This window comes from Salmo trutta, chromosome 33, assembly GCF_901001165.1.
Source record: "Salmo trutta chromosome 33, fSalTru1.1, whole genome shotgun sequence".
NCBI classification, from domain to species: Eukaryota; Metazoa; Chordata; class Actinopteri; order Salmoniformes; family Salmonidae; genus Salmo; species Salmo trutta.
In genome coordinates, this window is record NC_042989.1 from 3251791 (window position 1) to 3274548 (window position 22758).

A 22758-nucleotide genomic window follows, 5' to 3' on the forward strand; every position below is an offset into this window, starting at 1 on the left:
GTACCTCTCCAGACAGAAACAGGCAAACAGATGTTCAGATGTTACCCAGAAATCAGCCAGGGACTACTATGGCAACATGATGACATTCTCCTGACGTGAGATCACATATTTTTAAGTCTGTCTTCAGTTGCCTTCAGTTTAATCAATCAAATGTATTTATAAAGCCCTTTTTACATCAGAAGATGTCACAAAGTGCTTATACAGAAACCCAGCCTAAAAACTCCCTAGAAAGGCAGGAACCTAGGAAGAAACCTAGAGAGGAACCAGGCTCTGAGGGCTGGCTAGTCCTCTTCTGGCTGTGCCAGGTGGAGAGTACATGGCCATTAAGGCCAGATCGTTATTCAAGATGTTCAAACATTCATAGATGACCAGCGGGATCAAATAATAATCGCAGTGGTTGTAGAGGGTGCAACAGGTACCTCAGGAGTAAATGTCAGTTGTCTTTTTATAGCTGAGCATTCAGAGGTCAAGACAGCAGGTGCGGATGAGAGTGAGAGAGAGAGCAGGTCAAACAGCAGATATGGGAAAAGGTAGGACATCCAGTGAACAGGTCAGGGTTCCATAGCCACGGGCAGAACAGTGGGAGGAGCGGGGGGGAACCACACAGGACACCAGAGAAGACAGGAGTATTACACCAGATAGTACAAACTGACCCTAGCCCCCAGGCACATAGACTATTGCAGCATAGATACTGAAGACTGAGACGGGGGGGACACTGTGGCCCCGTCCGACGATACCCCCGGACTGGGCCTAACAGGCAGGATATAACCCCACCCACTTTGCCAAAGCACAGCCCCCACACCACTACAGGGATATCAACAGACCACCAATTTACTACCCTGAGACGAGGCTGAGTATAACCCACGAAGATCACGCCAGGCTGTCGTCTACAGTATTTCCATGCAGCAGAGCTAATATTATGTCCCCTCTATCTGTCCTCTACAGTGTGTCCATGCAACAGTGCTAATGTGATGTCCCTTCCTCTGTCTGTCTTCTACAGTGTGTGGCCCTGCACTGTGTTCTGGTGCCTCCCATGTCCTGGCCTGCTAAGCCTCGTGTCTCCTCACTGGGCCTGGGCAATAGCTGAACCAGGGCTGCTGCTGGTACTACTGCTGCTGGTACTGGTACTGATACTTGTACTGGTGGTGGGTGTCCCAACCCAGGGGCCTGGAGGAGCCCTGTCGACCTCCCAGCCACACGAAGATGAACAAACTGACCGGCTTCCACAACAACAAAGCTATGCAGGACCGCCGCTGTGTTTGCGTCTTTCTCCCCAACGACGACACACTTAACGTCATCGTCAATGTAAGTACTGCGCCTCACCTAGCTACCTTAAAATGAATGCTCTAACTGTAAGTTGCTCTGGATAAGAGCATCTGATGAATGAGTATAATACAAATATACATGTATATAGGATCTCAGTAGTATTCAGGTGTATATAAAGTAAGACCACTGGTAGCAAGACTAGTGGAACTGTTCTCACTATGTTGGGATTATATTTGTGATTAAGACAAAGTGTATTATCCAAAAGCAAGGGTCAGGAATTGCAGTAATTGTTTTATTTTGCTTTCAAACTGGCAATTCCATTCATCCTTGTATCACAGTGTGTCTAATTTAGGGCTATCCCTGACCGAAAGTCATCTGTTCTTTCGACCAATCGGTTGCTCGAAAATGTTAAGCGTGTATTTTTCCATATAGAGACACACCCTATGTGTTTTAATAAAATAAACTGTATGCATTGAGCTTGTCTGATGCTTCAAGCTTTGATGAAATAAGACAAATGCCTCACGAGAGCGCCAGAGATCAAGATAACCAGAAGAAAAATAACTTAACCTGACCCGGCCATCCTCCTCCTGCTCCACCTGGCTTTCGCAGATTCTGCCGTTACTCTCCTGAAGTTGCTGGTAATAGGCTGTACGAGGAGTCGGCAACCTTTCTCATGTTGAATGTCAATTTATCTTAACATTTATACCGATCTGCGTGCCAGTTATGGGTTTCGTTTGCACATTTTCGTGAGACAGTTTCATTTCATTTCTAATAACGTCTTCGTATCTCAAAATCATTGTCCTGTGGTTAATCAAAATTCCATCCAAATGAAAATGATACATACCTAAAAATGAACTTCTATTGCCATTGCCAACTATGTACAAATATCCTACATAAAGCTAACCGATAAAAACATTGCAGCCTGCAGGTAGAAAATATCCGTATAAAAATCCCATTGCTACACAGCCTGTCCGCAACAAATTTAAAACATTGTATCAACTATTAAGTTGGGTCCAGCCCCGAAGTTAGTGCTAGCGAAAATATTCTGGGCCCTCAGAGTTTAGCCAGTGAGCTCGGGACAGACACAGCTGTAGGCTATTTGCGCAAAGGAAAAATAAGCACTGTATATGACTTGGGCAGGAGCTCACTGGAGCGAAGTACCGGCACCTCAAATTTTCTACTGCTTGAGTTCCTATTCCTCTTATAGAATATTAGCTCAAAAGTATTGTGGCGCTCCTGCACCTAAATATAAACAACACCCAAAAATGTGTTCTGGTACCTATTTCCGTCCAAGTCAGCACTAATAAGCAGTAATCAGGTAGGCCTATTTCATGACGTTTCCGCTGGATCAGAGCATGACATGTTTTGCTTTCACACTGAGTGGTTATAGAAAGGGAGAGAGATGGAAAGATTTTTCAGGTAGCCTATAGGCCTACTTCAGTGTGTTCAGTGTGTGTGAATCCTTACTCAACATTGACTGGAGCGCTCCAAACAAAAGACAATGACTACATTTACAACTCGTAAAAGGAATGAAATAAACCAAAATGTGTTTGTCACAAGTGTAGCATAGGTTGTGCACTCTGCAAACAATGTGTCCACTCAGACAATGAGAACGGAACGACTGGAATAATAATATTGAATGCATTAAAATAATAACCATAACCAAAGCAACAAACATTGTAGATGAGATATTATAGGAATTAACGGTAAATGTAGTACTGGTGATATATGTAATTGGGGTTGACATACACTAACAATCAAACGCAAACAATTCACTCAATGAAGTTAAGAAACAATGAATGTGCACGAATTGGCGAGAGAGAGTACATGGTGCATCTGGGTGAATGGTCAATCCGACAGCTGCATTGGCCATGCAGTATTTATGGTGATATGCCCTCAGAAGTCAGGGCATTCATACTTCACAGAGCAGTGTAGAGCTGTTGTCAAGGAAGTGAATTTGTGTTTATACAGGATGTACTGCCCCCAACTACCGTCAACGATCATGTCAATGCGGAGCTATACAGAGCCCTCCGCATTATTAAAACATTTGGGAGGCACATGGCGTTGCGGTACAGAGCTTGATTTGGCCTCTGGAGGCACACCCTCCATATGGAGCCTCCTACCACATATGTGTGTGTGTGTGTATATATATATATATATATACACACACTACCGTTCAAAAGTTTGGGGTCACTTAGAAATGTCCTTGTTTTTGGAAGAAAAGCACTGTCCATTAAAATAACATCAAATTGATCAGAAATACTGTGTAGACATTAATGTTGTATTGTAGCTGGAAACGGCTGATTTTGAATGGAATATCTACATAGGCGTACAGAGGCCCATTATCAGCAACCATCACTCTTGTGTTCCAATGGCACGTTGTGTTAGCTAATCCAAGTTTATCATTTTAAAAGGCTAATTGATCATTAGAAAACCCTTTTGCAATTATGTTAGCACAGCTGAAAACTGTTGTTCTGATTAAAGAAGCAATAAAACTGTCCTTCTTTAGACTAGTTGAGTATCTGGAGCATCAGCATTTGTGGGTTCGATTACAGGCTCAAAATGGCCAGAAACAAAGAACTTTTTCGGAAACTCGTCAGTTTATTCTTGTTCTGAGAAATGAAGGCTATTCCATGCAAAAAATTGCCAAGAAACTGAAGATCTCATACAGCACTGTGTACTACTCCGTTCACAGAACAGCGCAAACTTGCTCTAACCAGAATATAAAGGGGAGTGGGAGGCCCCGGTGCACAACTGAGCAAGAGGACAAGTACATTAGAATGTCTGGTTTGAGAAACAGACACCTCACAAATCCTCAACTGGCAGCTTCATTAAATAGTACCAGCAAACACCAGTCTCAACGTCAACAGTGAAGAGGCGACTCCTGGATGATGGCCTTCTAAGCAGAGTTGCAAAGAAAAAGCCATATCTCAGACTGGCCAATTAAAAGAAAAGATTAAGATGGGCAAAAGAACACAGACACTGGACAGAGGAACTCTGCCTAGAAGGCCGGCATCCCGGAGTCGCCTCTTCACTGATCACTTTGATGTTATTTTAATGGACAGAAATGTTGCTTTTCTTTCAAAAACAAGGACATTTCTAAGTGACCCCAAACTTTTGAAGGTAGTGTATGTGTGTTACTGCTCGACTAAAACCATTTAGGTCGGCCAACAGCCTAACGACCAAACAATTGACCAGTCGAATAATTGGGGTCAGACCTAGTCTAAATACCTCCGATCTCCTCCTGTACATCCTGACATTTGACCTCTTGCTGTGTGTTCTCTCTCTCTGCTCAGGTGAAGACTTTGTGCCAGGAGCTGCTCATCCAGGTGTGTGACCTGCTCCGACTGAAGGACTGTCACCTGTTTGGACTCAGTGTCATTCAGAGTAAGAATGGTTTACCGTTGCCGCTGTGTGTGTGTGTGTGTGTGTGTGTGTGTGTGTGTGTGTGTGTGTGTGTGTGTGTGTGTGTGTGTGTTTGCACGTGTCCATCGTCCATGGCTATGTGACATATCTCGCCTCACTGTAACGTCTCTGTCTACCATCTCAGTCCCTATCTCAGCCTGACTGACTGGGGCCCATTTGTCTATGTGGTTAAAGTAGCCGCATAGCTTACTGTGTGTCATATCAAAGGCATGAGCCTTCCTCTGTACTGAAAGGTCCCAATGAGCTACACCTCAATTCTCCGGAGGTATGCAATTGTGTACTTCACCCCGCACATTTAAAAGCATTGGATTGGTGTGTATACTTGGGCTAGAGGGAGTTTCCACCACAGGCGCCGGTGGCACCTTAATTGAGGAAGACAGGCTTTTAGTAATAGCTGGAGCAGAATAAATGGAATGGTATTGAACACACGGTTTCCAGGTGTTTGATGCCATTCTCTCCATTCCAGCCATTATTATGAGCTGTCCTCCCCTCAGCATTTTTTACATTTACATTTTAGTCATTTAGCAGACACTCTTATCCAGAGTGACTTACAGTAGTGAATGCATACATTTCATACATTTTTAATTTATTTTTTCTGTGCTGGCCCCCCGTGGGAATCGAACCCACAACCCTGGTGTTGCAAACACCATGCTCTACCAACTGAGCTACAGGGAAGGCCAGCCTCCTGTGGTTTCCATATGTCTCATACCAGTCCTTTCCTTATAAATCAATTAAGGGAAGTGAACAAGTGCACACTTGGGACAGAAGGAGGGATAATTAGAACAGAGAATTAGACTCTCTTAGGCAGCCTTTGAGCAATCATTATGTCAGGCATTCTACTGACTGGGCTGAACCAGTCCCTCTGGTGTGTGCTCTCTGTCTCTTTCTTTTTTCTCTTTATCACTCTCTCTCTCTCTCTCTCTCTCTCTCTCTCTGTCTCTCTGTCTCTCTGTCATCTTAATCTTCTCTGTTAGTCATACGTGTTATGAGGTGAGAGTTTCCCTGCTGAACCAACAGGTTTGGCTCTTCTTTAAAAGCCCTTGGAGTGGAAAAGTCAAGGATCAGAAAAGAAAGGAGGAAAAGGTCTGACAGGCGAGTATGCCAGTATAGAGACTCTACTGACTCTAAGCCCTGCAGTACAGATGACAGATGATCAAGTACACATTTCACCAGGCAGACTGACTAGAGAGAGAGAGGGAGAGAGAAAAAGGAGTGATGATGACTGGTAAATCAGAGCTTAGCTAACTGACTGGTCTGCTCCCTAGTTGTGCAGGAGAGAGGTGGAGTGGGATGACAGAGTCATGGGGACGGAGTGATGATTGGTCAGTGCGAGGGACACAGAGGTTGAGGGGGTTGGAGCTGGGGCTGGGGGTAGGGGTGTTTGGTAGGGCTGTGGGTCGTTGGTAGGGCTGGGGGTCGGGGTGGTTGGTAGGGCTGGGGGTCGTTGGTAGGGCTGGGGGTCGGGGTGGTTGGTAGGGCTGGGGGTTGAGGTATGGGTTAGAGTGAGGGTGGTTAGTCACTGTTTGCCTTGTGATTTCATGCTGTTCAGACAAGCAGCTCAGGAATGTCCCTAAATCAGCCCCACTGGCTCCTGGTCAATAGACTTGTCCTGCAGGGCATGTGATTGGCTCATACTGAAGACCTGCAGGCATGCCATTGGCTCCGAGACCTGTCCTGTAGACTTAACATTGGCTCATCTCATCTGGTGGCTCATCTCATCTGGTGGCCATCTGTCTGACTGGCACTGCTGCGATGTGCTTTCCTTTGTAGTTGTTTCCACACTATAAAAATATGACTCTTTGGATCAACCTAAAAAAATTGCATGGTTACAAGTAAATACGTTTTCTTAATTGAAAAAAATATACATTTGTTGAAAACAAATACATGATTCAACGCCAACTGCTATATTTGATAATTATTAACAACCCTATATTTCAAGTTGCAACCAACTTTTTTCAACAGTCAACTTACTTTTCCCCTTTGATTAAACCTAATAAATAACATAAATACAAACAAATAAATATATATATACAACCCATTTGTTCAATTGGGTTAAAAGCAGTTAAATACATTTCCTGTTAATCAAGATATTAAGTTTGTTCCATAACATGAAATAATGACTCCAAACACTTTTTTTACGTAAGACTTTCACATTAACTGGTTACAATATTGTAACTAAATGGTGACCATCTCATCAATGAAAACATTTCCAGCCTGTTTAGTATCACAGTACTTACACATATATCATTTAAGATCCCGTGCTGGCAGTGAGCATGTAATCACAAAAAAACAGAACACATTATCTGAAAGGACATTCACTCTCTCAGGTGGCCAAAAATAACAAATGGAAAGCCACGCCCCAAATAGGCTACGCCTAGGGTTAGAGCAAAAACCTGCTGGACGGTAGATCTCCAATAACAGGGTTGGAGAGCCCTGTTCTGGAGGCAGCTCTGCAGAGGTCATTAGCTACCACTGCCACAAAGTCATAAAATCACATTTTAAACCTAACCTTAACCCTAACCTTAACCACACTGCTCACCCTAATGCCTAAACCTAACCTTAAATTAAGACTAAAAAGTATGAATTTTTACAATATAGGCAATTTTGACTTTGTAGCTGGGTTATCTAAGGGGAAATCGCTCAGTGCTGCCTCCAGGACAAGACTCGTGACAATAAACGTCAACCTGCCATTGAACCCACCGCTAAGCAATGTGAATGGCATGAGATGTGTAAAGCAATTTAGAAGCTTTCATTCAATAAAAAAAATCGCATTAATCTGTCAAATTCGTTATTTTATTTCAGACCAATTGATTAGAATAGGTTGAACAAATCAAAGTGTAATTTTGGATCATACCGTTCAGAAAATACTTCAGATGAACAACGGTGCCGTCCCACTTTTTTACAGTGCAATTGTCACCTGCTGTCTGTCTGTCAACCTGTATGTCTGCTACACAGGAGTCAATGTGTGACTCATGGTGCTTTCAAGACAACTAGGAACTTGGATAAAAAACAAGGTCGTATCATGACGTCAAGTGATCTTCAGGTCAAAATTTCCTGACTTGGAATTCCGACTTGGATGACCGTTCAAAAATAATTTTCCCAGTTTGAGCTAGTTTTTTTTTTCTTCCCCGAGTTCCCAGTTGTCTTGAACGCTCGGAAGTCAGTTTTCCCAGTTCCGAGTTCACAGTTGTTTTGAACAGGGCATCATTCATTCCATGCATATGACCACTCTGTCATCATAAAGCGACTTAGGTTAACCCCATAGAGTTATATAGAGGACTCTAGATGGAGTAAACCCATTTTGGCATGGACATTGCCATTGAGGGCTTCCAACATTTTAAAGTAGTCAACTCGGTGGGACATCCTATGGGTTAAAGACGGATCACGTGATTCCATCCGGATCATCAGGAGGGATCAGCCAATGAATTATATTTGTGAGCAAACACTAGGTGGCAGTATGCACCCTTTCAGTTTGTTTTCCAACTCATAAAAGTAGTAGAAGAAAATGGACTACTTCAAAATGGAGATTGTCTCAGTGGCGCTGCCTGTGCACTCACATACACCTTAATGGGACATATAGATAAAGAAAATATTATTTATCTATCTCTGTGATATCTCCATCTAACCCTTCTCTGTGTCATCAAAAGCAACTTAGATGAATCCTGGGCCATGATCGAAGCATCAAAACCGTGATGTATTATGGGTCGATTGTGACTGACTAATCTACAAATAATATTGAGTAGTTATTCATGATGCAAAGTGATTGGTAGATCAGTAAATGTCGAACGGGCCCATGGGCTTGATCCACATGTGTTTTGCCGATACGTAAAATATCTATCCAGGTGTTGTAAGATCTGGCATGGGTCAGCAACAACTGGGCAGAGGAACGCACCCATTGTTAGACGTTACAGTCAACTGCCAACTGACTGATCTACAAATTACCTTGCATCATACGCACTACTCGTTGTTTTTATAGATTAGTCAGTCACAATTTACCCGCAATGCATCACATATTTAATGCTGTCTAACACAGCCGCTTTCTGTATGTAACTCTGGTTTGTTTGTTTCCCCCTCCAGACAATGAGCATATCTACATGGAGCTGGGCCAGAAGCTGTCCAAGTACTGTCCCAAGGAGTGGAAGAGAGAGGCCAGCAAGGTGAGCCAATCTACAGCAGTGGTTCCCAACCAGGGATACTAGGACCAGTTTGTGGTACAGTAACCAAAAAGGTTGTGAACCACCGGTCTACAGTACAAGACAACAGTAATATCTCTCTAGAGACGTGGAATATGGCTTGCAAGATTAGCCCTTTAGAAAAGAAAAGGAAAAGCCGGACACTAAGGGCTCCGATGCAATGATTGATTTAACCAACATTTCGATGTCAGCAACTGCTTTTGATTTCGCTGTCAGGGTGGTAGTTTGATATTATGTTGATAGAATAAATACACTGTCTTGATGGTTTGATTTGCTTGAAAATAACCAAACGATGTTTGTTGGTATCTTGTTGTTTTCAGGGCATCGACCAGTTTGGGCCTCCCATGATTATCCACTTCAGGGCTCAGTATTACGTTGAGAATGGGAGATTAATAAGGCAAGTCATCTCACAGAGATCCTAGAAATTTCTATTAGCAATAGTAATGTACTATTTGATTCTGATAGATGCTGAGACTACAGCACGAATAGAATGGAGACCTAGGCCGGGATTCAATCCAAGACTGTTGTAGCAGGCTTGTCATTTAAAGGTCATTTCCGATTGAGCCGTCATCTGCACCGTTCATCGTGAATGCCATCTCATTTAAACAGCTCTCTACGGATTGAATCTCAGCCCTAGTGTGCTGGGCTGTGTCTCTAAAGGTTGTTATCAGTGACCATTCAGGTAGGTACTACTACTACTGGCACAGAGTACCTCCACTACCGTAGTATATAAATAGTAGTACTAATATAATGTCATTATGTTGCACCCCACAGTGACTGTTCAGCCAGGTATTACTACGACTTTAATACAGTACAAAGATCAGTAACATAATATTCTCTCTCCTCCCCTTTAGTGACTGCTCTGCTCTGCTCTGCTAGGCCTCTGCTAGGTACTAGAGCCTCTGCTAGGTACTAGAGCCTCTGCGAGGTACTAGAGCCTCTGCGAGGTACTAGAGCCTCTGTGAGGTACTAGAGCCTCTGCTAGGTACTAGAGCCTCTGCTAGGTACTAGAGCCTCTGCTAGGTACTAGAGCCTCTGCTAGGTACTAGAGCCTCTGCGAGGTACTAGAGCCTCTGCTAGGTACTAGAGCCTCTGCTAGGTACTCTGCGAGGTACTAGAGCCTCTGCTAGGTACTAGAGCCTCTGCGAGGTACTAGAGCCTCTGCGAGGTACTAGAGCCTAGAGCCTCTGCTACGTACTAGAGCTGGGCAATATGGATGAAAATCCACATTGCAATAAATTGCCTGAGTTGATGCAATAACAATAAATAGAACAATAAGTTTATAACATGAATGTGCACCACAGTTTTACTTTATTTAAATTTTATGATCCTTTAAACTACTACTACTACTACTAGTTAGATGGTTGTAGCCATCAATTGTCCCTTCATCCATATTAGCTCATTTATCTTGTTTCAAACTTTACCTTCCTCTAGTATATCAGCAAAATGCCTGCGATAAGTGATCGGTATAGTCGGTGTCGATAATTTTCTGTTTATCGTCCCAGGTTTACCAGGTACTACTACTGGCACCTGGTACTACTACTATATTAGTTATGTAGATCTACTACTACATAGCTATATGTGTCTAAAGGTTATTCTCCTCTCTCCCCCATAGTGACCGCTCGGCCAGATACTACTACTACTGGCACCTGAGGAAACAGGTGTTGCTGTCTCAGTGTATCCAGAGAGAGGAGGCTTACTTTTTGCTGGCAGCCTTCGCCCTCCAAGCCGATATGGGCAACTTCAAACGCAACAAGCACTTTGGGAAGTACTTTGAACCTGAGGCCTACTTCCCCCCATGGGTGAGTAGATCTAACCTTTTAACCCAGTGGTATTCATAGTCGGGGTCACGACCCTGAGGCAACTGCAGTGTTGTCGGCAAAATAAAATGAAAGATAATTAGAACAATTCAATTTTATTGATCAAATGTGTTTATTGGTTTATTTTATTTTGATGAGATGAAAATGCAAAGAATTGAAGGTTATTTGTTGATGTAAAAATCGAAATGTGCCGAATTTAAGGTTGTGTCATTAGATTTGGGGTGCGGTGGGGTCGCAATAAATTATACGGGAAACAATGGGGCCCCCCACTGAAAAAGTTTGAGTACCACTGTTCTAACCTAACTGGTACCAGGTGGTTTCCCAGGCAGTATTCAGCCCATCCCAATTCACTCTCTCCCCCTTCCCCTTCCCCTTGGCTGGATAGGTATAATCAGAGTAGTGGTGAAGTATCCAACATATTGCTACAGATCTGCAAACATGGAAGGGTTAGGGCCAAGAGGATGGGGTATGGCGCGCATTGGGACCAACTGAGTGCAGTCTAACACACAGCCCAAATGTAGGTCTATAGCCTGTTTTATTAATCACTGTGCTCCAACACTTTGAGACGCTCCCTCATTGGAGCATGCTGGGATAGCTGGATCTAGAACACTAGTTTTATTTTGGTCCCTGGAAGTGGCACGCAGCACGATTGACTCTTTTGAGAAAGGACCTGAATGCGATCCGGCTACTCCCCTACTCGACTTGACCCCCCCTCCCATACACAACGGTTGTCCACCCCTCTGTTTACCAACCACGTCCTGTGATTAGCCTGTTGCCGTCCAATCTCCATTTTGAAGCCACAGGGACGGAAATGGTTGTACGATCACGAATGCTACATAAATACCTCCTCTTAGGATGTTCTCTAACTGGTTCTGAGTGAGTGAGTGGTTCAGGAGAAGCACCCCAAATCCAGACCTGACACTGACCATTTTCTAGATTCCAGTGGGATTGGGGGCCCCTCCCTAATGGCACTCCATTCCTTATATAGTGCACAATTTTGACGATGGGGCTTGGGTCAAAAGTGGTGCACTATATAGGGAATAGGGTGGACGATGCCTTTAGTGCCCAGCTGGATGATCCCTTTTGGGACGCCATCTCAGTATGTGAGACATCTGTCCTCCCCTGGGCGGGTGGCTTCATCTACCTCCATTAACCCCACTAGCAAGCCTTCCTCCCTGCCTTCTGTCGTTGAGCTGAAATTAGAGCCATTAGCCAGTAATCACACTCCACCGAGATGCTTTTAAGAGAGAATTTATTTTCAGCCTTTGTCTCTGTCACTCTCTTCCAGGTGATAGCCAAGCGAGGCCGGGACTACATCCTGAGACACATCCCCAACATGCACAAAGACCAGTTTGCCCTCACCGCCTCCGAGGCTTATCTCAAATACATCAAGGAGTGTTCCCTTCTGGATGATGTCACAGTCCACTACTACAGACTCTATAAGGTCAGCAGTCAACCTGGACACACACACACACACACACAAACACAATAAACTTACCAAGAAACATCTATCTCTTCCACAGGACAAAAAGGAAGTGGAGGCTTCTCTTACCTTAGGACTGACCCTGCGTGGAATCCAAATATTCCAGGTACGAGAGTAAGAAGGAAGTGGTTGTGATGGCTTGTGTCTTGGAATACACAGTTCATGTATATGGTTTAGATGATGATTATTATAACGTACTGTATGTTTCTGTGTTTCTTTTAGAACATGGGGACAGTGAGACAGCTCCTGTATGATTTTCCCTGGAGCAACGTGGGCAAACTGGTATTTGTGGTGAGTAGAGCCATAGAGACAATACATACTGAATATATGAGTCCTGAAAATTGTGACTTGAGTCAGATTCGAGTTCAAGTCCTACAACACTGATACATAGTGTTTTAATCATTTTTCTATGAGCAGAACATCTCATTCCCTGTTTCCCTCGTTCAGAAATGTCAGAAGTTGGATGTCCTTTGGCACTTAGAAGGCTCAGGGGAATCCCTCTGGTGACGTCTTTGGAGCTTGGAGCCAGTCCTGGCTTATGGCGGTGGTTAGTTCAGCTCTTACGCAGACTACAATTGTGGAAATAGTGACGCAGATCTCTTCTTGTCCGTATTACTGTTGGGTCTTCTTACCCCTGCTACAGCTACAGCTAGGAATGCGTCCCCTATGGGCCCTGGTCAAAAGTAGTGCACTACAAAGGGTATAGGGTGCCATTCGGCATGCTACCATGGCCCCCTGGAACTAATCAGGGCTTTAGGAAGACTCTCCCCTTGGCCAGGAAACACACACACACACACACAAAATCAGTAGCATTATCTCAATTCCTTGTTCGGTCTCGTTTAGTCATCTCTCTTTTCTCCATTTAATTCTTAACAGACTAGATTTATGTGTGGGTATTTTTCCTTGACGAAAGCTGGTTAGTCTTCTTACCCTAGGGTCTCTGTTATCAGAGAGAGCAGCTTACCATGTCTCCGTTTTTCAGTCTTAAGCACAACACACACCACAATGAGGAACTGGCCGAGTGCAACTGAGTGCCTCTGATCAGAATATTGGCCAACATGTTTCAGCTGTTCCACATGTTGAATCGGCGCAAACAGCCACCGCTTAATGACACCAAGCCGCTGCTTTTACCGTGGAAACAAGTAGCGTAGCGGTTAGAGCGTTGGGCCGGTTATCGAAAGGTTGCTAGTTTGAATCCCCCAGCCGACAAGGTGAAAAGTTGTTAAAGTGCACTTGAGCAAGGCACCTAACCCTAATTACTCCAGGATTGCCGTTGATAATGGCAGACCCTGGCCTTGACCGCAGCCACTGAGGGTGCCTCAGGGGGAATTGGGATATGCAAAAAAACACATTCCCAATACACACTTGTACATGTGTGAAATAAGACAAATATACCCACCCACCAAATTGTTATAATAATATTTGAACTGTTCGTTGATGCGGTGTGTCCAAAATGTAACAGCTCCCTTCTTACAACTGTCACACCGTAAATGTCAGGATGTCTCAGTGAATTGGTTGCTCTAGTATAGCTTTGTGTAATGGCGAATTATACCCTATCATTTCATCTAGTGGTACAGTCATCAATGCCACCGCAATGCTTTGCCACTTCCGATAAGAGATCCTGTTTTGTTCTGTCTATCTCCCTGTATAGCCTTTCTATTCATATAGTAAGACTGACGAAAGCATGGAGTAGTGGTGGATGTGGTTTGTATAGGGACTAGAGGGGCCTCTTACAGCGGGGACCGTCAGTCACACCCTTCTTCTGAATAACAGACTCTCTCTCTCACTCTACTGCTGCTCCACCCTGAGCACGTCATTCCGGCCCGGTGCTGCAGTGGGCGGGAGGGAGGGATGGATGGATGGAGGGACGTGTCAATAAATACCACCAGATGTTGTCATGGTTAGCGGGTGGATAAGCTTTGTTTTATTGGCAAGGTCTGAGTTTTGATGGTTAAGGGGGCCAATTCTTGTTCCATTGGCAGGGGGGAGTTTGGCTCCTCCTGGACATCCACTAATGTTGAGGGTGTGAATCTGATGGACAGAGGAGGTTTCTGGGCCTGGCCCCAGGTCTGGTCTCTGGAGACCCCAGGGTTGGGCGCAGGCTAGGGCAGAGCCTCGGCGGTATGGCTCTACAGTCATTAGCAGGGTATCGCCTACTCCACTGTGTGTGGGCTCAGACTGGGAGGTCCAGAAAGGGGAGAGGAAGACATTTCTTCTAACAACTGTCACACTCTTGAGAGGTCAAATGGTCCTGATCGTGCAGATGGACAGAATGAGAGAGAGACACTTAAGGAGTGCCAGGCTAACCTTTTAATAAACTGATATCTGACACTGCTCCACTATTTGTGTGGCTTTGGTTTGGACCAGGGATCTATTATAGTTATTTATCTCAAATGAGCTGGTCAGAATGATAGATCAATGGGGGTACCACAGGGTTCAATTCTCGGGCCGACTCTTTTCTCTGTATATATCAATGATGTCGCTCTTGCTGCGAGTGATGCCTTGATCCACCTCTACGCAGACGACACCATTCTGTATACATCTGGCCCTTCTTTGGACACTGTTATCAAACCTCCGAAAAAGCTTCAGTGCCATACAACACTCCTTCCGTGGCCTCCAACTGCTCTTAAATGCTAGTAAAACTAAATGCATGCTTTTCAACCGATCGCTGCCCGCACCCGCTCGCCCGACTAGACGGTTCTGACTTAGAATATGTGGACAACTACAAACACCTAGGTGTCTGGCTAGACTGTAATCTCTCCTTACAGACTCATATTAAGCATCTCCAATCCAAAATTAAATCTAGAATCGGCTTCCTATTTCGCAACAAAGCCTCCTTCACTCATGCTGCCAAACATACCCTCGTAAAACTGACTATCCTACCGATGCTCGACTTCGGCGATGTCATTTACAAAATAGCCTCCAACACTCTACTCAGCAAACTGGATGCAGTCTATCACAGTGCTATCCGTTTTGCCACCAAAGCCCCATATACAACCCACCACTGAGACCTGTATGCTCTCGTTGACTGGCCCTCGCTACATATTCGTCGCCAGACCCACTGGCTCCAGGTCATCTAGAAGTCCTTGCTAGGTAAAGCTCCGCCTTATCTCAGCTCACTGGTCACCATAACAACACCCACCTATAGTACACGCTCCAGCAGGTATATCACACTGGTCATCCCCAAAGCCAACACCTCCTTTGGCCGCCTTTCCTTCCAGTTCTCTGCTGCCAATGACTGGAACAAATTGCAAATATCACTGAATTTGTAGACTTATATCTCCCTCACTAAGTTTATGCATCAGCTATCTGAACAGCTTACCGATCGCTGCAGCTGTACATAGCCCATCTGTAAATAGCCCATCCAACTACCTACAGTTGAAGTCGGAAGTTTACATACACTTAGGTTGGAGTCATTAAAACTTATTTTTCAACCGCTCCACAAATGTCTTGTTAACAAACTATAGTTTTGGCAAGTCGGTTAGGACATCTACTTTGTGAATGACACAAGTCATTTTTCCAACAATTGTTTAAAGACAGATTATTTCACTTATAATTCACTGAATCACAATTCCAGTGGGTCAGAAGTTTACATACACTAAGTTGACTGTGCCTTTAAACAGCTTGGAAAATTCCAGAAAATGATGTCATGGCTTTAGAAGCTTCTGATAGGCTACTTGACATCATTTGAGTCAATTGGAGTTGTACCTGTGGATGTATTTCAAGGCCTACCTTCAAACTCAGTACCTCTTTGCATGACACCTGAAGGTACCAAGTTCATCTGTACAAACAATAGTACGGAAGTATAAACACCATGGGACCACGCAGCCGTCATACCGCTCAGGAAGAGACGTGTTCTGTCTCCTAGAGATGAACGTACTTTGGTGCGAAAAGTGTGAATCAATCCCAGAACAACAGCAAAGGACCTTGTGAAGATGCTGGAGGAAACAGGTACAAAAGTATCTATATCCACAGTAAAACGAGTCCTATATTGACATAACCTGAAAGGCCACTCAGCAAGGAAGAAGCCACTGCTCCAAAACCAGACTATGGTTTGCATCTGCACATGGAGACAAAGATCTTACTTTTTGGAGAAATGTCCTCTGGTCTGATGAAACAAAAATAGAGCTGTTTGGCCATAATGACCACCGTTATGTTGGGTGGAAAAAGAGGGAGGCTTGCAAGCCGAAGAACACCATCCCAACCGTGAACCACGGGGGTGGCAGCGTCATGTTGTGGGGGTACTTTGCTGCAGGAGGAACTGGTGCACTTCACAAAATAGATGGCATCATGAGGATGGAAAATTATGTGGATATATTGAAGCAACATCTCAAGACATCAGTCAGGAAGTTAAAGCTTGGCCGCAAATGGGTCTTCCAAATGGACAATGACCCCAAGCATACTTCCAAAGTTGTGGCAAAGTGGTTAAGGACAACAAAGTCAAGATATTGGAGTGGCCATCAAAGCCCTGACCTCAACCCTATAGAAAATTTGTTGACAGAACTGAAAAAGCGTTTGCGAGCAAGGAGGCCTACAAACCTGACTCAGTTACGCCAGCTCTGTCAGGAGGAATGGGCCAAAATTCACCCAACTTATTGTGGGAAGCTTGTGGAAGGCTCCCCAAAACGTTTGACCCAAGTTAAACAATTTAAAGACAATGCTACCAAATACTAATTGAGTGTATGTAAACTTCTGACCTACTGGGAATGTGATGAAAGAAATGAAAGCTGGAAGAAATAATTCTCTCTACTATTATTCTGACATTTCACATTCTTAAAATAAAGTGGTGATCCTAACTGACCTAAGACAGGGAATTTTTACTAGGATTAAATGTCAGGAATTGTGAAAAACTGAGTTTAAATGTATTTGGCTAAGGTGTATGTAAACTTCTGTCTTCAACTGTACAGCCCCAGAGTGTATTCATGTGGGATCGTCATCATCCGTTTACTATCCAGTAGGAGCTAATTTAGCTTTTCCATGCTTGATTATTCAACCACTGTGCTTTTTCTTTTCCCTCTATGGGTAGCTAGACCGCCATGCACTGAGTGTACAAAACATTAGGAACACCTTCCTAATATTGAGGTGCGCCCCCTGTTGCCCTCAGAACAGCCTCAGTTCATCAGGGCATGGACTCTACAAGGTGTCAAAAGCGTTCAACAGGGATGCTGGCCCATGTTGACTCCAATGCTTCCCACAGTTGTGTCAAGTTGGCTGGTAGTGGATCTCTACTCCAAATAGCTTGTTCCGTCTCATCCCACAGATACTCAATTAGATTGAGATCTGGTGGCTGGGCAGGCCACTGCAGTAAGCTGAATTCACTGTCATGTTCATGGAACCATTCTTGGACAATCCTAGCCTTGTGGCATGGGGCATTATCCAGCTGAAAAAATATATTCGCAGATGGGTACACTGCTGCCATGGGATGCACCTGATTGTTAATGATGTTCAGATATCCTGTGGCAAACGTTGCTCCACTTTTATCAAGGGGCCCAATGTATGGAATGAAAACATATCACCACCAGCCTGCAATGTTGAGATGAGGCATGATGGATGGATGTAGTCATGTGGTTCTCCATACCCTAGTCGTCCTATCAGTGTGAAACAGCAGGAACCAGGATTCATCAGACAAGGCAATGTTTTTCCAATTCTCCAGTGTCCAGTGTTTTCGTTCCTTAGCCCACTGCAACCGCAGTTTCTTGTTTTTATGCTGAAAGAAGTGGAACTCTGTAAGGTTGTCGGCTGCCAAACCCCATTTGAGTCAAGGTACGATGAGTTGTGCATTCTTTTATTGGTCTTTGGGCACCAATGTTGTACTGGACTGTCAGTTGACTAACTGTAGCCCGTTTGTTGCTCTGCACAATTCATGCCAGCCTCCTTTATCCTCTTTCATCAATGACCCGTATTCGACTACTGGCCTGCTGTTGGCTGGATGTCCTTTGGGTGATGGACCATTGTTGATACACACGGGAAACTGTTGAGCATGAAAAACCCAGCAGCGTGGCAGTTTTTGACACACTCAAAACGGTGCGCCTGGCACCTACTACCATACCTCGTTCAAAGGCACTTCAAATATTTGTCTTGCCCATTCACTCTCTGAATGGCAAACATACACAATCCATGTCTCAATTGTCTCAAGACTTAAAAATACTTATTTAACCTGCCTTCTCCCCTTCATCTACATTGATTAAAGTAGATTTAATAGGTGACATCAATAAGGGACCATATTGTAGCTTTCACCTAGTCAGTCTATGTCATGAAAATAGTTCCTAATGTTTTGTACACTCAGTGTAGATGGAAAATTCAATTCTAGAGTGAAAAATTCTGCAACTCTTGTGCATTCGTACACTGCTTCAAACCACCTCTTGTATTTTCAAAGTACAAACCCCAGCAGAAATATTGTATATGTTGGTATAGAAAATACAACTGTTGCTGACACTACAGACTGCTGTTATTGTGTTAAACTTCTGCCAAGGTCTTTAGAGAAATTATTTGGCCACTGTTTTAGTCAGGGTTTCTCAAAGCTTTGACTCTTTGGTTTTGCCAAAAGGGCACCCTATTCCCCTATATAGTGCACTACTTTTGACCATGGCCCATAGGGCTCTATGTAGTAGTGCACTATGTAGGGAATACGGTGCCATTGGGACATAGCCTTTGGAATTTGCTCTCTGGTTATAAATAAGAAAATGTTGAAATGTTAATGCAGTTTTGTTTGTGTCCCTCAATCAGTAGACTACGCTCTTATCTATATTATAAATACTTCTCCAGAGCGTGTTTAGGTTGTAAAGAAGTGCAACAGAAGTCATTTTCAAGAATAGACCATTCTCTCATTGCTCTCCCTCCTATTGTGTGGTTTGCGTGTGGGCTATGTATCTGGCACTCTGGCAAAGTGTCTGAATGTTCTCATGCATCCCCTCTGCAAATGAACAAAGACTATGAAAATGAACAAATATGCAGCACTCACACTGGAATCAGACAGGGTTGTTTCTCAGGCTCAAAAATATTCTATAATCATAAAGTTAAACATCAATCAATCATTGATTTCAATAAATAAAGCAATCAATCAGTTGCAGAGTTAAAACGTCATCTGGATGACATATAGCATCAAGATATCCTATAATGATTCTAAGTCTTCTCTCTGTCTCTGTCTGTCTGTTTCAGGGGAAGAAGTTTGAGATCCTGCCTGATGGTCTCCCGTCGGCCCGTAAGCTGATCTACTACACCGGTTGTCCCCTGCGTTCCCGCCACCTCCTGCAGCTGCTCAGTAACAGCCATCGCCTCTACATGAACCTGCAGCCTGTCCTCAAACAGGTCCGCAGGCTGGAGGAAAACGAAGGTAAACTACCTGGTACTCACCTGCCTCGTCATACCTGGTCATAACCTGTACCTAGTACCTACCTACCTGGCCATCCTTCATACTGGAGCATTCTGGCTCTTATATCCTGTCTCTCTGCTTCTCTGTGTCTTTCAGCATACCTCAACTTAGCCAATTGTAATGGTGCATGTGTTATGTTTGAGCCTCTCTGACCAACAACAGCTTTTGTACTGCTGTATCTAACCCTCTGTGTGTGTCTATCCCTCCTCTCCAGAGAAGAAGCAGTACCGTGAGTCGTACATCAGCGATGCGTTGGAGCTGGATATGGACGGGCTGGACAAGCGCTCCCGGGCCAGCGGTAGCAGTGCCGGCAGCACTGTGTCTCACCTCAAACACCTGTCTCGCCACTCTACCGTCAGCCACGGTAGCTCACACACCTCGGGCATCGAGACAGACAGTTTCCGGGCACCCGGAGGGGCCCCACACCGAGCCCTAAGGACCTGCAGCTCCTCAACGACTAGCCATGGGAGCTCACACACCTCGGGGGTGGAGAGTGGGGGCAAGGAGCGCATGCTAGATGATGATGGTAAGGCACTATTTCACAATTATATATGGAACACACACACATGCAGACACACACTGAGAGCAAGACTGAATCTACCTCCCCCTTAGAAAAGTATATTCTGCTCTTGTGCAATGTGGCAAGGCATTGTCCTTCTGTTTGTCATGCCTGCTCAACTAGTAATCATCACTGACCCTCTAGGTGTCTGTCCCTCCAGAGAATAATAGTAGTGTCTATCTGTCTGTCTGTCTCTCCAGAGATTGAGATGTTAGTGGACGACCCTAAAGACTATGAGGAGCTCCATGAGCTGGCCCTAGAGTTGAACCAGGACCTGTGCATCCACATCACTGAGGACATGCTGACCATGACCCCTGACCAGACCAATGGATACTCAGGTATACAATCACTTCCTCACTGTATTCATTCCCCCTGTCTTAGGATAGCCTCCTATCTCAGTGCGTTGAGACTGGTTGAACTGTAATTTGGATGGGCGGTCATTGGATGAAGTAGAAGAAGAAGTAGTAGTAAGAAGTAGTAGTAGTAAGAAGTAGTAGTAGTAAGAAGTAGTAGTAAGAAGTAGTAGTAAGAAGTAGTAGTAAGAAGTAGTAGTAGTAGTAGTAGTAGTAGTAGTAGTAGTAGTAGTAGTAGTAGTAGTAGTAGTAGTAGTAGTAGTAGTAGTAGTAGTAGTAGTAGTAGTAGTAGTAAGTAGTAGTACTAAGAAGTAGTAGTAGTAGTAGTACTAAGAAGTAGTAGTAGTAGTAGTACTAAGAAGTAGTAGTAGGAAGTAGTAGGAAGTAGTAGTAGTAGTAGTACTAAGAAGTAGTAGTAGGAAGTAGTAGGAAGTAGTAGTAGTAGTAAGTAGTAGGAAGTAGTAGTAGTAGTAGTAGTAGTAGTAAGTAGTAGGAAGTAGTAGTAGTAGTACTAGGAAGTAGTAGTAGTAGTAGTAGTAGTACTAGGAAGTAGTAGTAGTAGTACTAGGAAGTAGTAGTAGTAGGAAGTAGTAGTAGTAGTACTAAGAAGTAGTAGTAGTAGGAAGTAGTAGTAGTAGTAGTAGTAGGAAGTAGTAGTAGTAGTACTAAGAAGTAGTAGTAGTAGGAAGTAGTAGTAGTAGTACTAAGAAGTAGTAGTAGTAGGAAGTAGTAGTAGTAGTACTAAGAAGTAGTAGTAGTAGGAAGTAGTAGTAGTAGGAAGTAGTAGGAAGTAGTAGTAGTAGTACTAAGTAGTAGTAGTAGTAGTAGTAGTAGTACTAAGTAGTAGTAGTAGTAGTAGGAAGTAGTAGGAAGTAGTAGGAAGTAGTAGTAGTAGGAAGTAGTAGTAGTAGGAAGTAGTAGTAGTAGGAAGTAGTAGGAAGTAGTAGTAGTAGGAAGTAGTAGTAGTAGGAAGTAGTAGGAAGTAGTAGTAGTAGGAAGTAGTAGTAGTAGGAAGTAGTAGTAGTAGGAAGTAGTAGTAGTAGTAGTAGTAGTAGGAAGTAGTAGTAGTAGGAAGTAGTAGTAGTAGTAGGAAGTAGTAGTAGTAGTAGTAGGAAGTAGTAGTACTAAGAAGTAGTAGTAAGTAGTAGGAAGTAGTAGTAGTAGTACTAAGAAGTAGTAGTAGTAGGAAGTAGTAGTAGTAGGAAGTAGTAGTAGTAGTACTAAGTAGTAGTAGTAGTAGTAGTAGTACTAAGTAGTAGTAGTAGTAGTAGGAAGTAGTAGGAAGTAGTAGTAGTAGGAAGTAGTAGTAGTAGGAAGTAGTAGGAAGTAGTAGTAGTAGGAAGTAGTAGGAAGTAGTAGTAGTAGGAAGTAGTAGTAGTAGGAAGTAGTAGGAAGTAGTAGTAGTAGGAAGTAGTAGGAAGTAGTAGTAGTAGTAGTAGTAGTAGTAGGTAGTAGTAGTAGTAGGAAGTAGTAGTAGTAGTAGTAGGAAGTAGTAGTAGTAGTAAGAAGTAATAATAAATGTCATCCTCTCTGTCTGTACCGTAGGGCTCATAGTGAAGGACGTCAGCTCATCGACCTCCAGTTCCTCTGAGACCGTGGTCAAGATGAGAGGCCAGAGCATTGTGTCTCTCCCTCAGGTCAGTGACAATGACAGCATCTCCTGTTTGGTACTTACATTTTAGTTATTTAGCAGACACTCTTATCCAGAACGACTTACAATGAGTGCATTCAACTAAAGTAGATAAAACAGTCATGATCACTGATTCCTTTACACAATCAAGTAAAACCTGAAAACATACAGTTGAAGTCGGAAGTTTACATACACTTAGGTTGGAGTCATTAATACTAGTTTTTCAACCACTCCACACATTTTTTGTTAACAAACTATAGTGTTGGCAAGTTGGTTAGGACATCTACTTTGTGCATGACACAAATCATTTTTCTAACAATTGTTTACAGACAGATTATTTCACTGAAAGTTCACTGGATCACAATTCCAGTGGGTCAGAAGTTTACATACACTAAGTTGACTGTGCCTTTAAACAGCTTGGAAAATTCCAGAAAATGATGTCATGGCTTTAGAAGCTTCTGATAGGTTAATTGACATCATATGAGTCAATTAGAGGTATACCTGTGGATGTATTTCAAGGCCTACCTTCAAACTCAGTGCCTCTTTGCTTGTCATCATGGGAAAATCAAAAGAAATCAGCCAAGACCTCAGAAAAAAATTGTGGACCTCCACAAGTCTGGTTCATCCTTGGGAGCAATTTCCAAACGCCTGAAGGT

The 22758-nt window shown here is 43.7% G+C and overlaps 1 protein-coding gene across 2 annotated transcripts in view; it reads left to right on the top strand.

The window, feature by feature from the left end:
* The window catches only part of LOC115172219 (FERM domain-containing protein 6-like), a 76672-nt gene that overhangs the window by 48362 nt on the left and 5552 nt on the right, over positions 1 to 22758 (top strand). For both annotated transcript variants that reach the window (XM_029729420.1, XM_029729421.1), the window contains exons 2-13: positions 1001 to 1305; positions 4563 to 4653; positions 8770 to 8849; positions 9206 to 9282; positions 10501 to 10687; positions 11994 to 12149; positions 12229 to 12294; positions 12411 to 12479; positions 19347 to 19521; positions 19775 to 20086; positions 20320 to 20457; positions 22018 to 22109. In XM_029729420.1, coding sequence (XP_029585280.1) covers positions 1204 to 1305; positions 4563 to 4653; positions 8770 to 8849; positions 9206 to 9282; positions 10501 to 10687; positions 11994 to 12149; positions 12229 to 12294; positions 12411 to 12479; positions 19347 to 19521; positions 19775 to 20086; positions 20320 to 20457; positions 22018 to 22109 — 1545 coding nt within the window. In that variant the 5' untranslated portion in view covers positions 1001 to 1203. The remainder of the gene's footprint in view (positions 1 to 1000; positions 1306 to 4562; positions 4654 to 8769; positions 8850 to 9205; positions 9283 to 10500; positions 10688 to 11993; positions 12150 to 12228; positions 12295 to 12410; positions 12480 to 19346; positions 19522 to 19774; positions 20087 to 20319; positions 20458 to 22017; positions 22110 to 22758) is intronic.